The 15,522-nt window shown below is 40.1% G+C and overlaps 1 protein-coding gene across 1 annotated transcript in view; it reads left to right on the forward strand.

The window, feature by feature from the left end:
* tars2 (threonyl-tRNA synthetase 2, mitochondrial) overlaps positions 1–15,298 on the forward strand; it is a 60,345-nt gene extending 45,047 nt beyond the window's left edge. The window contains exons 12-18 of the mRNA XM_062029668.1: positions 3,211–3,348; positions 3,604–3,681; positions 9,424–9,524; positions 13,219–13,320; positions 13,382–13,454; positions 13,524–13,638; positions 13,706–15,298. Coding sequence (XP_061885652.1) covers positions 3,211–3,348; positions 3,604–3,681; positions 9,424–9,524; positions 13,219–13,320; positions 13,382–13,454; positions 13,524–13,638; positions 13,706–13,848 — 750 coding nt within the window. The 3' untranslated portion in view covers positions 13,849–15,298. The remainder of the gene's footprint in view (positions 1–3,210; positions 3,349–3,603; positions 3,682–9,423; positions 9,525–13,218; positions 13,321–13,381; positions 13,455–13,523; positions 13,639–13,705) is intronic.
* Positions 15,299–15,522: the final 224 nt, after the last annotated feature.

Genomic DNA, 15,522 nt, shown 5'->3' on the forward strand with positions numbered 1-15,522 from the left:
TTGGGAATTTGGCCTATTGTATGAGAGACATGATGACAGATGGATTTTTTAAATGCATTCTAAATATTAAAAGTAAATAAAAGTCAGCTTACAGCAGAGCCAGTGGGAGCTCCACTATTCCGCCCATAGGACCCGATAAAAAAAACATCCAAAAAGCGCCAACAATACTCCATTTACATTGTGTGACATGAATATTAACCAAGTATTAGTGATATTGTTATTATAAGCGCTAAAGCTGAAAAACAATTTATAGCGGCGATGTGATCACTTCCCGTGTGCCTGTGTTTACATCATTGAGTGGTCTGCGGTTGCTCGCTTCCCGGTTTTCTGTAAGTTTATTGTATATCATAAATCATGCCTCTCACCTGGACAGAAGGTGGCTGTTCATATAATCTGACAAGTCGGGACATGTTGACAGCCATATAGGTCCTGGAACTGGCGAGGATGACACGAAAATGACTTTTTCCGCCCCCTCACCCCGTTTCTTCGCGAGGATTATGAGTCATTCTTCACCTAAATGAGAATATAAACATCCTAGCAGTCGGCATGCGACTGACAGCCGACCTTGTGATGTTTTATTATGTGTGTTGGCTCTCATAAAGTCTGCAGTGAGTAATAATCAGTGATGAAGGAAAAAAAGAAGCAGACGTGATGCGTTTTTTTTAATTAATGCATCGCGTATGCTTAAAATTATCAAAATATGTAAATATTAAATGTTATTAATGTGCCTGTTACTACATTACATATAGTCACAGTCAAAGGTTTACATACACTTGTAAAGAACATGATGTCATGGCTGTCTTGAGTTTCTAATAATTTCTACAATTTTTTTTGTGATAGAGTGATTGGAGCACGTACTTGTTTGTCACAAAAAACATTCATGAAGTGGTACTCAGTGTCCTCGTGGTTAGAGTGTCCGCCCTGAGATTGGTAGGTTGTGAGTTCAAACCCCGGCTGAGTCATACCAAAGACTATAAAAATGGGACCCATTACCTCCCTGCTTGACACTCAGCATCAAGGGTTGGAATTGGGGGTTAAATCACCAAAAATGATTACCGGGCGCGGCCACCGCTGCTGCTCACTGCTCCCCTCACCTCCCAGGGGGTGAACAAGGGGGATGGGTTAAATGCAGAGGACAAATTTCACCACACCTAGTGTGTGTGTGACAATCATTGGTACTTTAACTTTAACTTTATTATGGGTCTACCGAAAATGTGAGCAAATCTGCTGGGTCAAAAGTATACATACAGCAATGTTAATATTTGCTTACATGTCCCTTGGCAAGTTTCACTGCAATAAGGCGCTTTTGGTAGCCATCCACAAGCTTCCGGTTGAATTTGACCACTCCTCTTGACAAAATTTGTGCGATTGAGCTAAATTGGTTGGTTTTCTGACATGGACTTGTTTCTTCAGCATTGTCCAAACGTTTAAGTCAAGACTTTGGGAAGGCCATTCTAAAACCTTCATTCTAGCCTGATTTAGCCATTCCTTTACCACTTTTGACGTGTGTTTGGGGTCATTGTCCCAACTTCGCCCAAGACCCAACCTCCGGGCTGATGATTTTAGGTTGTCCTGAAGAATTTGGAGGTCATCCTCCTTTTTCATTGTCCCATTTACTCTCTGTAAAGCACCAGTTCCATTGGCAGCAAAACAGGCCCAGAGCATAATACTACCACCACCATGCTTGACGGTAGGGATTGGTGTTCCTGGGATTAAAGGCCTCACCTTTTCTCCTCCAAACATACTGCTGGATATTGTGGCCAAACAGCGCAATTTTTGTTTCATCTGACCACAGAACTTTCCTCCGGAAGGTCTTATCTTTGTCCATGTGATCTCAGATGAAACAAAAATTGAGCTGTTTGGCCAAAATACCCAGCAATATGTTTGGAGGAGAAACACATTTAGCTGAAATGCACCAATTTTGTCAAGAGGAGTGGTCAAACATTCAAGCAGAGGCTTGTGGATGGCTACCAAAAGCGCCTTATTGCAGTGAAACTTGCCAAGGGACATGTAAGCAAATATTAACATTGCTGTATGTATACTTTTGACACAGCAGATTTGCTCACATTTTCAGTAGACCCATAATAAATTCATAAAAGAACCAAACTTCATGAATGTTTTTTTTGTGACCAACAAGTATGTGCTCCAATCACTCTATCACAAAAAAATAAGAGTTGTAGAAATGATTGGAAACTCAAGACAGCCATGACATTATGTTCTTTACAAGTGTATGTAAACTTTTGACTGCGACTGTATATACTTACGACATGTATAGAAAACCCTAATGGAGGTGTTTGGATGTTTTTATAGGGAATCTATAGGCGGCTCCATTGTAAGTGGAGTTTTGATCTAATTTATTTAATATTTAAAAATGCATTAAAAAAATATATCCATCCGTCGCCATGTCTCCCATAATGATTGTGAACGATAGGCAAAATCCCCCCAAAAAGTGCCATTCCCCTTTAAGGCCCCATAGCACAAAGTCAAAAATGAATGAGCTCTATGAAACTGAAAAGGCATTCCTGGGAATATACTGTACATGCACTTAGCGCAGGCGTGTCCAAAGTGTGGCCCGTGTGGCATTTGCGGCCCGCTCACATTCTGAAAGTACTTTTTATAAAAACAAAACATTAAAAAAGTGGAGCAAAAAAGCAAACGGGTGAAACGAAACGAGAAAAAGTTGCAATGTTGACTGTAATAACACAAAGCTGCCATGCAAGCTGTCTTTTCTTTAACAATTCAGTTCTGTATGTCACAACATGAGCGAAAACAACAAGTCTAATGCCTTTGACCTTTGCTACTCTATGCTGCTTTCCTCATGCGACACATGTGTAAAATAGGACGCACACGGGACCTTATTACAGCCATGATGATGATGATGATGATTCCACAGGCATTCCAGGATGCCTGCAGTCCGCATGAATAAGACTCTTTGTCTCGGACAAACTTTACACCTCTACATGTGTGCCCCCTCCACCCCCGTTCCTGCAATCTTCCCATGTTGTTGCTAGTCCAAAACCTCAGCCACCTCCTTATTGGTATCCTGTCTTGCAGGAGAGATCTCACAGCACGTCTTCTCACCACGTCGACCTCTCAAATATCATTTTAATGTCTGCTGCCAGTGGGTGCCGCGCTCGTCTGGAACGTAAACCTCCAAATGTGCGAGTCCGTTATTGACTATAACACATGCCCCTCTTCTGTGCCTCACAGCTGGAGCAAGAGATTGTGGCTTGTTTGGACTTTGTGAGAAGCGTTTATCAAGTGTTTGGGTTTTCCTTCCACTGCCTCCTGTCGACACGTCCGACTCCGTGCCTGGGGGAGCCTGAGCAGTGGGATAGTGCCGAGCAGGTATGCACAAACTCAAAACGCCATTGCTCTTCTGTCCTCTCTGTGTTGACTTGAGGTTTGAAGCTCCAGAACGTAAAAACAGTCGCTTGGAAGGGGATTTTTATCCTCATCAAGCTGCTATGTAGATGTTTATCTCAAAGAGCCAATCAAGCACGGTTCAATTGTGTGCGATTAAAATATACTCCCAACAAGGCCCACGTTAGAATCACACCCGCACTTAACAATCTCCACCGCTGTTTTTGTTTGTGTGTGTAGCAGCTGGAACAGAGCCTACAGCAGTTTGGCGAGCGCTGGGAGTTGAACCCAGGAGACGGAGCCTTCTATGGGCCAAAGGTCAGTCTGCTGTGAAGCGAGCGCTTCTGGACTTGCATTTTAAGTGCATCATTTTCAATTAAAGGGGAACTGCACTTTTATTTTTATGTTTTGTTATCATTCACAATCATTATGTAAGACAAGCACACACATGTTTGTGTTTTTTTTATGCATTCTAAATCGTAAATAAATGTTAGCAAAAGTCAGCTAACAATGGAGCCAATGTGAGTCGATCCATTCCGCCTATGAAGCACTCTAAAAATATCCATCAATGTTGTGTATATACATACTGTAAGTATATGTAATGTGGTAACAGCTACATTCATAATAACATGTAATATTTACGTGTTTTGCTCATTTTAAGCACACCGCGGCGTATTAATTTCACAGACGCATCACAACATTCGCTTTTCCCTCAAACAACAACACTACTAACTAGAGATGTCCGATAATGGCTTTTTTGCCGATATTCCGATATTGTCCAACTCTTAATTACCGATTCCGATATCAACCGATACCGATATACACTACCGTTCAAAAGTTTGGGGTCACCCAAACAATTTTGTGGAATAGCCTTCATTTCTAAGAACAAGAATAGACTGTCGAGTTTCAGATGAAAGTTCTCTTTTTCTGGCCATTTTGAGCGTTTAATTGACCCCACAAATGTGATGCTCCAGAAACTCAATCTGCTCAAAGGAAGGTCAGTTTTGTAGCTTCTGTAACGAGCTAAACTGTTTTCAGATGTGTGAACATGATTGCACAAGGGTTTTCTAATCATCAATTAGCCTTCTGAGCCAATGAGCAAACACATTAGAACACTGGAGTGATAGTTTCTGGAAATGGGCCTCTATACACCTATGTAGATATTGCACCAAAAACCAGACATTTGCAGCTAGAATAGTCATTTACCACATTAGCAATGTATAGAGTGTATTTCTTTAAAGTTAAGACTAGTTTAAAGTTATCTTCATTGAAAAGTACAGTGCTTTTCCTTCAAAAATAAGGACATTTCAATGTGACCCCAAACTTTTGAACGGTAGTGTATACAGTCGTGGAATTAACACATTATTATGCCTAATTTTGTTGTGATGCCCCGCTGGATGCATTAAACAATGTAACAAGGTTTTCCCAAAATAAATCAACTCAAGTTATGGAAAAAAATGCCAACATGGCACTGCCATATTTTTTATTGAAGTCACAAAGGGCTTTTTTTTTTTTTTAACATGCCTCAAACATTAGCTCGGAATTTGGGACATGCTCTCCCTGAGAGAGCATGAGGAGGTTGAGGTGGGTGGGTTTGGGGGGGGCGGGGTTGAGGTGGGTAGGGGGTAGCGGGGGGGGTGTATATTGTAGCGTCCCGGAAGAGTTAGTGCTGCTAGGGGTTCTGGGTATTTGTTCTGTTGTGTTTATGTTGTGTTACGGTGCGGATGTTCTCTCGAAATGTGTTTGTCTTTCTTGTTTGGTGTGGGTTCACAGTGTGGCGCATATTTGTAACAGTGTTAAAGTTATTTATACGGCTACCCTCAGTGTGACCTGTATGGCTGTTGACCAAGTACGCCTTGCATTCACTTGTGTGTGTGAAAAGCCGTAGATATTATGTGACTGGGCCGGCACGCAAAGGCAGTGCCTTTAAGGTTTATTGGCGCTCTGTAGTTCTCCCTACGTCCGTGTATGATACAGATATAATTTCCGATATTACATTTTAAAGCATTTATCGGACATCTCTAGTCCACAACCTTCTACTATCCAGGTGAGATGCATGATTTATAATCCAGAATGAACTTTTACCAAGTCAAGAGGCGATGCAGCAGCTCAATATGTCAATATAGCAGCACAAGCTAGTTAGCACTCTGTGATCACGGCGCAGCTAAAAAATAGTTTGTTGTCTGCGTTATTGCTAATACTTGGTTAATATTCAGGTCACGGGATGTAAATTAAATATTGCGGGCGGTTTTTGGATGTTTTTTTTTAATGGATTTATGGTCGTAATAGATTACTCCCTTTAGCTGCATTGATAGCTACCTCGTGCTTGCCATATTTTAGGACTTAGAATGTATTATAAATGAAATAATTATGTCCTCTTGTCTTAAATAGGGATTGTGAATGATAGGCTTGTATGTTCACAATTTTATTTAAGGACAAACTTGCAATAATAAACATATATTTAATGTACCCTAAGATCTTATTGCTAAAATAAAGCCAATAATGCAATTTGTTGTAGTCCCCTTTATTTAGAAAAGTATCAAAATGTACTGAAAAGTATCAAAGTATTTTTTTAACAAGTTAATGAATGTATGGGAAACAATTTTAAACTTGTATCTAATATGTGCTAACTACAATGACAATAAAGCTTTTGTACATGTGTACATTTTCATTGGGAGGAAATGAAATGGGGGCATTTTGTTAGTTGCTGTGGTAGAAGCCAGGTTAATACCGCCATACTGAATTTCGCCCAGGGATCAATAAAGTACTTTCTATTCTATTCTATTTTATGTTTTATTTAGGCTTTGCACTGAACAGGAAGTTTTCATGCTGTGTACAAGACCGCTACATTGCTATTGAAGTTAGGGATAGGTACCGACACGGTACCAATTCCCGATACTTAAGAATCGATACCAGTACTCAACGGTACTAATTTTGTTAATTGTGGTAATAAATGTGATTTGTTTGATAATAACATTTGAGTTTTTAAATGTAACATTCAAAAATGATCTGATTATGATAATTGTGCTGTCAAGTTGTTTTATCTTGTTTTATTATTGAGTCTCATTTGCAATGCAGTTAGACTTCCAAGACATTAGATGGCAGTACTGTATAGGCTATCTATGGTATGTTGTCTAATTAGGAGGTAGCTTTTTCCAGGAAGCTGAATGTGTTAAGTTGTGCCCTACTAAGTGTTTACACTGTAAGTATTGTGCTTATTACACACCTGTTGTTTGATTGTAACATTTGTCTTAGTTGTAGTTTTCATTACTACATTTGGAGGTGTTGAAATCGCCATGTAAAATCGCTAATGCTAATAGTAGCCTGTCCATGGCAAATCCAATGTAAATTAGCATTAAGCTTGCGCATTTTGGAAGAGTGTATATATATATATATATATATATATATATGTATATGCTGTCTAGTTGTTATACCCTGTTTTATTATTCCATTTCAGTCTCATTTGCAATGCAGTTGCACTTCCAACACATTAGATGGCAGTACTGTATAGGCTATCTATGGTATGTTGTCTCATTCAGCAGGAGCTTTTTCCTGGAAGCTGAATGTGTTATGTTGCGCCCTACAAAGTGTTTGTACTGTAAGAATTGTGCTTATTACAAAGCAGCTGCTTGATTGTAACAATCTTCTCAGTTAGAGATGTCCAATAATATCGGCCTGCCGATATTATCGGCCAATAAATGCTTTAAAATGTAATATCGGAAATGATCGGTATCGGTTTCAAAAAGTAAAAGTAATGACTTTTTAAAACGCCGCTGAACGGAGCGGTACATATCCGGTAAAACACGGACGTAGGGCATATTTGCCAACCCTCCCGATTTTCCCGGGAGACTCCCGAATTTCAGTACCCCTCCCGAAAATCTCCCGGGGCAACCATTCTCCCGAATTTCTCCCGATTTCCACCCGGACAACAATATTGGGGGCGCGCCTTAAAGGCACTGCCTTTAGCGTCCTTTACAACCTGTCGTCACGTCCGCTTTCCCTCCATACAAACTTTATGCCGGCCCAGTCACAAGTGAATGCAAGGCATACTTGATCAACAGCCATACAGGTCACACCGAGGGTGACGGTATAAACAATTTTAACACTGTTACAAATATGCGCCACACTGTGAACCCACACCAAACAAGAATGACAAACACATTTCGGGAGATCATACGCACCGTAACACAACATAAACACAACAGAACAAATACCCAGAACCCCTTGCAGCACTAACTCTTCCGGGACGCTACAATATACACTCCCCGCTACCACCAAATCCCCCCCCCCTCGACCCCAACTTGTTTAAGTCGGGGTCCACGTTAATCAATTCATTGTAAAGTTACATTGCTTAATGCATCCAGCGGGGCATCACAACAAAATTAGGCATAATAATGTGTTAATTCCACGACTGTATATATCGGTATCGGTTGATATCGGAATCGGTAATTAAGAGTTGGACAATATCGGAATATCTGCAAAAAAGCCATTATCGGACATCTCTAATCTCAGTTGTAGTTTTCATTACCTAATTCAGAGGTGTTGAAATCGCCATGTAAAATCGCTAATGCTAACAGTAACCTGTCAATGGCAAATCCAATGTAAATTAGCATCAAGCAGGTGCATTTTGGAATAGTGGAGCCTTACTTTACATTTTCTACCAAGCACACTCGCTTTGCTGGTGTTGAATATTGCAACATTACTTAGGGGGTGTTTGGTTGAGTACGCCTTGAGTGTTGTTTGACTGATTGTTTATCAGAGCCGGTGTTTAGTCTGGCACCGGGCGTGACGTCACGTGCAACAAAGGTATCGAAATATGTCACCGTTCAGTGTTTCCCATAAACTGCCAAGATACCTGTGGCGGTGGGGGCGTGGCTATGGGCGTGGTCACCATGACGTCGAGTAATTTGCATAATTTACTACAATGATATGATTTTCTCTAAAAAGGCTCAAAAAATGTATACTTACTAATTAATAATAACAGTTTTGTTTTAAACGTAAAAATCCATCCATCCATTTTACAATATAATTACAACACTTTATGTACATATTTATATACAGATTTGAACAATAAGTTATTCACTGAAATATATTTATTAATCGTGGTTCTTACAAAAAATATATCTTATAAAAATATAAAAGCTAAAATGTCTCTTAAAGCTCTGCCCCTTTAATTAGTGCATACTAAATAATTGAACTTTAGCCTACTACTGCAACCATATTATTTACCAGCAACATAAAGTGAAACAGAGGCAGAGGTGTCCTGCCACAGTCGGTAACAAATAAACAGAAAACAGTAGTGGTGGTAGATAGACACAAAGCTTCATCAAACATCTGATCCACTGGACAAAGAGCTCCACAAATCTTGATCCTACACTTCTCTTTTGTAAAGTAAATCTGAACAGCCGATATGGGCATCTACATCAACTATATGATTTGCCTGAGAAGCTTGACAGGACACAAAAAAAAAATAATAATAATTTTTTTTTGTGGCGGCCTTAATTCTTTCGTGGCGGGCCGCCACAAATAAATGAATGTGTGGGAAACACTGCTTGATCTTGCGTGAATCGATATTACTCACGGAAATTTGGTCGGAGTCTATAAAAGTACAGAATTCGGTACCCATCCCTAATTATCGTTTCATGCTACTTGGTGATGGCGATGAAGTTAACATTTCTACAACACATCTCAAAGAAATTATCTCTTTGGGTCTCAAATTTGATGTCGACATGAACTTTTTGGTAACAAGAACATTTGATTGGATTTGGTCAACATGGTTGGTTTGTAGATATAAACAAGACAATATGATATGGTTTGCACTGTATGTGGTTTCCATGCAACTATGAGTTGAAAGCTCAGGTGGCTGCATCGAGTCAATGAGGTCAGGTCAGGGTGCGCCTCCACAAACATGCTCCATCAACAAACATTCCTCTTTGCGCTTCCAGCGCCAGCGTGTTAGCCACAATTAATAACATCCGCCTTCTCGTGACTGCTCATTTTATGAGCACGCGGGCTCCAAAAAAAATGCAATTTGTCCCACAGCTGTGTTTGACATTGCAGATTGACATCCAGATAAAAGACGCTATTGGCCGACAGCACCAGTGCGCCACCATCCAGTTGGACTTCCAGCTGCCAATCAGATTTGACCTCCAGTATGTCGGGTGAGTACTGGTCTTGTCCACTTTCATCTCACTGTCCAATCAGCTAAACAGACTCAATAACTCCATGGTGACGTTTTGGTGATTTTACTGAGGAATTTGTGAAACTGAAACAATACCAAAAAAATGCCATTGTAAGTTGATAATACTAACATAGACTAACATTGCTAAAGATAACGACGCTAGCTATATTACATTACACCTGCAAATATGCATGAAACCACTCCTACAGACATCACACATGGGACAGTTGAGTAACTATGAACCGTTTTAGTTATATTGTAAAAGTGAGTAATGAATGAAAAATCCGTACAAGTAGAAACGCTATCGACTGCCAGAAGACTGAACGGTACTCTGTTTGAAAAGGGGGGGAGAAAAATCAATCAGTCAATCAAAGTTTATTTATATAGCCCTAAATCACAAGTGTCTCAAAGGGCTGCACAAGCCACAACGACATACTCAGACCCCACATCAAAACTCAACCCAATATTGTACAGTTACATAATTGTGTCTTGTAAATTAAAACAAAACTTCAGATTATTCCTAAAAGGTATTGTATCAAAATGTTTTCTCACAATATTGCAACTTTTTTTTCTTTTAATATGACTTTTTCCCCCACAATATAATTTCAGTAATTCAAAGTGGCATACCTATTTATTGAAACAAATTAGATTTTTTTTCCAAAAATATTTCTTTAAAATATTTCTACACAACTCTTGTAAAATAAGTTTTTTTTCTTACAATATTGCATTTTTCTAAAAAAAATAAAAATTTCACAGTAGTCCTGTGAACTACTTTTTTTCTCACAATATTACTAACTTTTTTCTTCTGATTTTTTAATCATGTAAAATGGCATACCTAGTTTTCAAAAACTTTTTTTTCTTAAAATATTTCTACACAACTCTTGTAAAATAAGTTTTTTTTCTTACAATATTGCATTTTTCTAAAAAGAAAATTAAAAAAATTCACAGTAGTCCTGTGAACTACTTGTTTTCTCACAATATTACTAACTTTTTTCTCCGGATTTTTTAATCATGTAAAATGGCATACCTAGTTTTCAAAAACTTTTTTTTCTTAAAATATTTCTACACAACTCTTGTAAAATAAGTTTTTTTTCTTACAATATTGCATTTTTCTAAAAAAAAAAAAAAAAAAAAAAAAAAATTCACAGTAGTCCTGTGAACTACTTTTTTTCTCACAATATTACTAACTTTTTTCTACTGATTTTTTTAATCATGTAAAATGGCATACCTAGTTTTCAAAAACTTTTTTTTCTTAAAATATTTTTACACAACTCTTGTAAAAATAATTGTTTTTCTTCAGAATATTGCATTTTGCTAAAACAAAATCACACTAAAAAAAACATCAATCAATCCATCACTGTTTACTTATATAGCCCTAAATCACGAGTGTCTCAAAGGGCTGCACAAGCCACAACGACATCCTCGGCTCAGATCCCACATCAGGGCAAGGAAAAACTCAACCCAATGGGCTACAAGGAGAAACCTTGGAGGGGACCGCAGATGTGGGGACCCCCCCCTGGGCGACCGGTGCAATGGACGTCGATGGGATCTAGTTAATAGTGTGAGAGTCCAGTCCATAGTTGGGCCAGCAGGAGATCATCTTGAGTGGAGACAAGTCAGCAGCGCAGAGACATCCCCAACTGATGCACAGATCAGTGGTCCACCCCGACTTTGAACAGCCCCCCCTCTCCACGAAGGAGAGGGGGGTAGAGCGGAAAAGATACGGTAGATCAACTGGTCTAAAAGGGGGGTCTATTTAAAAGCTAGAGTTAGGGCAGGGCGATATTTTGCCTTAGCCTTGAATGAGCACTTGATGCATATAATCACAGCAGTATGATGATTCTATGTCTACATTAAAACATTCTTGTTCATACTGCATTAATATATGCTCATTTTAAACTTTCATGCAGAGAGGGAGATCACAACTAAGTCAGTTGACCAAAAGTGTATTTATTAAACAGTTATTAAGCAGTGGCACAAACATTCATGTCATTTCCAAAACAGAAAGTGCAAGATTGTCAGAGACATTTTAAAACAAGCTATGAGTGCACTTTTGTGCATGATGTCACGAAGATGACATATCAAAACAACACTAAATTAAAGTGCACTTTTTGTACAGAACGCCACTACAGTAGTTTAAAACAAATAAAGTGCACTTTTGTGCAATATATAATACAATAACTGTCAAATAAAAATAAGCTGCATAATAGGAAATCAAATAGTGTATGTCCTTCACTATGTGGTAGTTTACTGTGGACGTTATCTCCTTCTGTTGTTGACTATTTTTTCCATACGGTGTTGATGTGGAAATGGTTGCCTCTGCATTTTGTTGGTGTGGCACCGAACGGAGATGTTGACATGCAGAGTTTTAAACACTCTTCATTCTCTTGCGGGTGACTTTTCAAATGATGCTACATATTAGCAGTAATGTAGCAACGCTTTTGCCCCACACTTGACAAATTACGGTTGTCTGTTCGACATATTCCCACTTGAAGCCAAACCACCGCCAGACGATGGACCCCCTGCTGTTTTTCTTGGGAATTAATTCTTCCTTCATTTGTTACCAGATTCGCACCTTCTTTCTCTCTCTCGTATTACCACTCGCACTACAGCTAACGTTACCCATGCCGCTACCTCTCTGCTCCGCGAGGGCGTATACGCATGTGACGTATGTAAGAAAGTGCGCTTGTTTTATGTCTCTGTGAGAAGGAGAGACAAGAAAGAGTGAGAAACGCATGTAGTGTAATGCCTGCAGCTAAAAGCAACTGCGTGAGAACGTACACTACCGTTCAAAAGTTTGGGGTCACATTGAAATGTCCTTATTTTCAATGAAGATAACTTTAAAATAGTCTTAACTTTAAAGAAATACACTCTATACATTGCTAATGTGGTAAATGACTATTCTAGCTGCAAATGTCTGGTTTTGGTGCAATATCTACATAGGTGTATAGAGGCCCATTTCCAGCAACTATCTTTCCAGTGTTCTAATGGTACAATGTGTTTGCTCATTGGCTCAGAAGGCTAATTGATGATTAGAAAACCCTTGTGCAATCATGTTCACACATCTGAAAACAGTTTAGCTCGTTACAGAAGCTACAAAACTGACCTTCCTTTGAGCAGATTGAGTTTCTGGAGCATCACATTTGTGGGGTCAATTAAACGCTCAAAATGGCCATAAAAAGAGAACTTTCATCTGAAACTCGACAGTTATATGCTTGTTCTTAGAAATGAAGGCTATTCCACAAAATTGTTTGAGTGACCCCAAACTTTTGAACGGTAGTATATACTCGAATATCACTATATAGTCATTTTCTATATCGCACAGAGGCAAACCCGCAATATATCGTGTGTATTCGATATATCGCCCAGCCCTAGCTAGAGTATACAAATGAGTTTTAAGATTTGACTGAAAAAACACTAGTGAAAGGAAACAGCAGCACCTACATTGAGCAATATCGTCCAAAAGATGGCGCCATAGCACAAACAATAAAACACTTTCTCAGCGTATTTGCTTGCTGTTGTTGTTTTTTTTATTTTTTTGTTTATGGCCTTGGTGAAGAAACATGCATAAATTAGCCGCACCATCCCATAAGCCGCAGGGTTCAAAGTGTGTGAAAAGAGTAGCGGCCTACAGTCTGGAATTTACGGTACTTTCCTCTTCCTGTTTGTCGCAGACGAGACGGCCAGCTGCATCGACCAGTGATGATCCACCGAGCAGTGTTGGGATCACTGGAGAGGATGCTCGCCATCCTGGCTGAACACTTTGGAGGGAAATGGTGAGACCACGTTTGTAATTGTCCGATTGATCGCCTTCTGACCGTTCCTGCTCTCCCAAAGGCCCTTGTGGTTGTCCCCGGCACAGATCATGGTCATTCCTGTAGGGGGCAGCTGTGAGTCGGCTGCCAAGCAGGTGGGTGTGCTTTCTTTCGCTGCCCAGATTGAAAACATGACTCAAAAATGTGTGCGTTTCGCCAAAAAGGTGCTCCATCGGTTTCGTGAAGCGGGCTTCATGGCGGACTTGAACGACGACACGAGCGCCACCTTGAGTAAAAAGATCCGCTCTGCTCAGCTGGCGCAGTACAACTACGTGTTAGGTAAAAGAGAGCTGACATTACAGTTTCTAGTCCACCCTCCATTCACATTGCAACTTTTCAATTGCAGTGGTGGGCGATCAGGAGTGCGAGAGCGGCACAGTGAGCGTGCGCAGTCGAGGTGGCAAGCAGCTGGGCAGGAGGCCCGTGGAGGAGGTTCTGATGAGTCTCACACAGCTACGAGACTCCAGAAGCAGACAAGATGACTTTTAAGTCTGTTGTGTAACTGCACCATCACTAGGTATTTTTTTGGTACTGGTTCCTAACTGGGCCGGTCCAGGAGGACTGTTAAGATTCTGGACAAATAATCCCCACTTCCGCCCGCTCGGGTGACCGATGCAATGAATGCCGAGTGGATACGGTTAATAATGTGAGAGTCCAGTCCATACTGGGGCCAGCAGGGGATCATCTTGCATGTAGACATGTCGGGGCGCAGCGACATCACCGACTGATGCATAAGGAGTGGTCCACCCCGAGTCCCAACTTCATGCTAATGTTTGTATTAGAGATGTCCGATAATGGCTTTTTTGCCGATATCCGATATTCCAATATTGTCCAACTCTTAATTACCAATTCTGATATCAACCGATACCGATATATACAGTCGTGGAATTAACACATTATTATGCCTAATTTTGTTGTGATGCCCCGCTGGATGCATTAAACAATGTAACAAGGTTTTCCAAAATAAATCAACTCAAGTTATGGAAAAAAATGCCAACATGGCACTGCCATATTTATTATTGAAGTCACAAAGTGCATAATTTTTTTTAACATGCCTCAAAACAGCAGCTCGGAATTTGGGACATGCTCTCCCTGAGAGAGCATGAGGAGGTTGAGGTGGGCGGAGTTGGGGGGGGCGGGGTTTAGAGGTAGGGGGGGCGGGGGGTGTATATTGTAGCGTCCCGGAAGAGTTAGTGCTGCAAGGGGTTCTGGGTATTTGTTCTGTTGTGTTACGGTGCGGATGTTCTCCCGAAATGTGTTTGTCATTCTTGTTTGGTGTGGGTTCACAGTGTGGCCCATATTTGTAACAGTGTTAAAGTTGTTTATACGGCTACCCTCAGTGTGACCTGTATGGCTGTTGACCAAGTATGGCTTGCATCCACTTGTGTGTGTGAAAAGACGTAGATATTATGTGACTGGGCCGGCACGCAAAGGCAGTGCCTTTAAGGTTTATTGGCGCTCTGTACTTCTCCCTACGTCCGTGTACACAGCGGCGTTTTATAAAGTCATAAATTTTACTTTTTGAAACCAATACCGATAATTTCCGATATTACATTTTAAAGCATTTATCGGCCGATAATATCGGCAGTCCGATATCGGACATCCCTAGTTCTAACTTATATCTTGTCAGTAGACTCGCTATGGAAGCGCTAAAAACTACCAGTACAACAAGGATGACGGGGAGAAGACTTGTTTTTAGACTAAAAAAGCAGGTGTTAAAAAAATACTTCCCTGCTGTGAGATGTTACATGATGTTGGTGTGTACTTCTTGTGCTAATTAAAAATGCATTTTTTCCACATTTATTTATGGCAATTATATAGTATTGATAAGGAATATCGACAGTGGTATCGACAATATCCTGACGATATACAGTACATGTCTACTTTTAAGTCTGTTTTGCTCCACATTTACAGCTCAAATGTCCAATAAAACTGCTTTCTAAGTCACTTTTATTTCTTTCTGTCCATTGATGTTGCTCACTAATACATCGTTGTCAGATCACTAACTGTGTCTCCCTCCCTTTGCTTAGAATAAAGAAGTGGCTTACCTTTAAAAGAGTGGAAGAAAGGGAGGATGCAGAGGAGGATTTGACTAAAATAGGAGTTGGAGCAAGCGGCAGCAAAGTGTGTTGTGGTGGAAACAGCCAAGTCAAGGTAAAGGTC

This window comes from Entelurus aequoreus, linkage group LG20 (genome assembly GCF_033978785.1).
Source record: "Entelurus aequoreus isolate RoL-2023_Sb linkage group LG20, RoL_Eaeq_v1.1, whole genome shotgun sequence".
NCBI lineage: Eukaryota > Metazoa > Chordata > Actinopteri > Syngnathiformes > Syngnathidae > Entelurus > Entelurus aequoreus.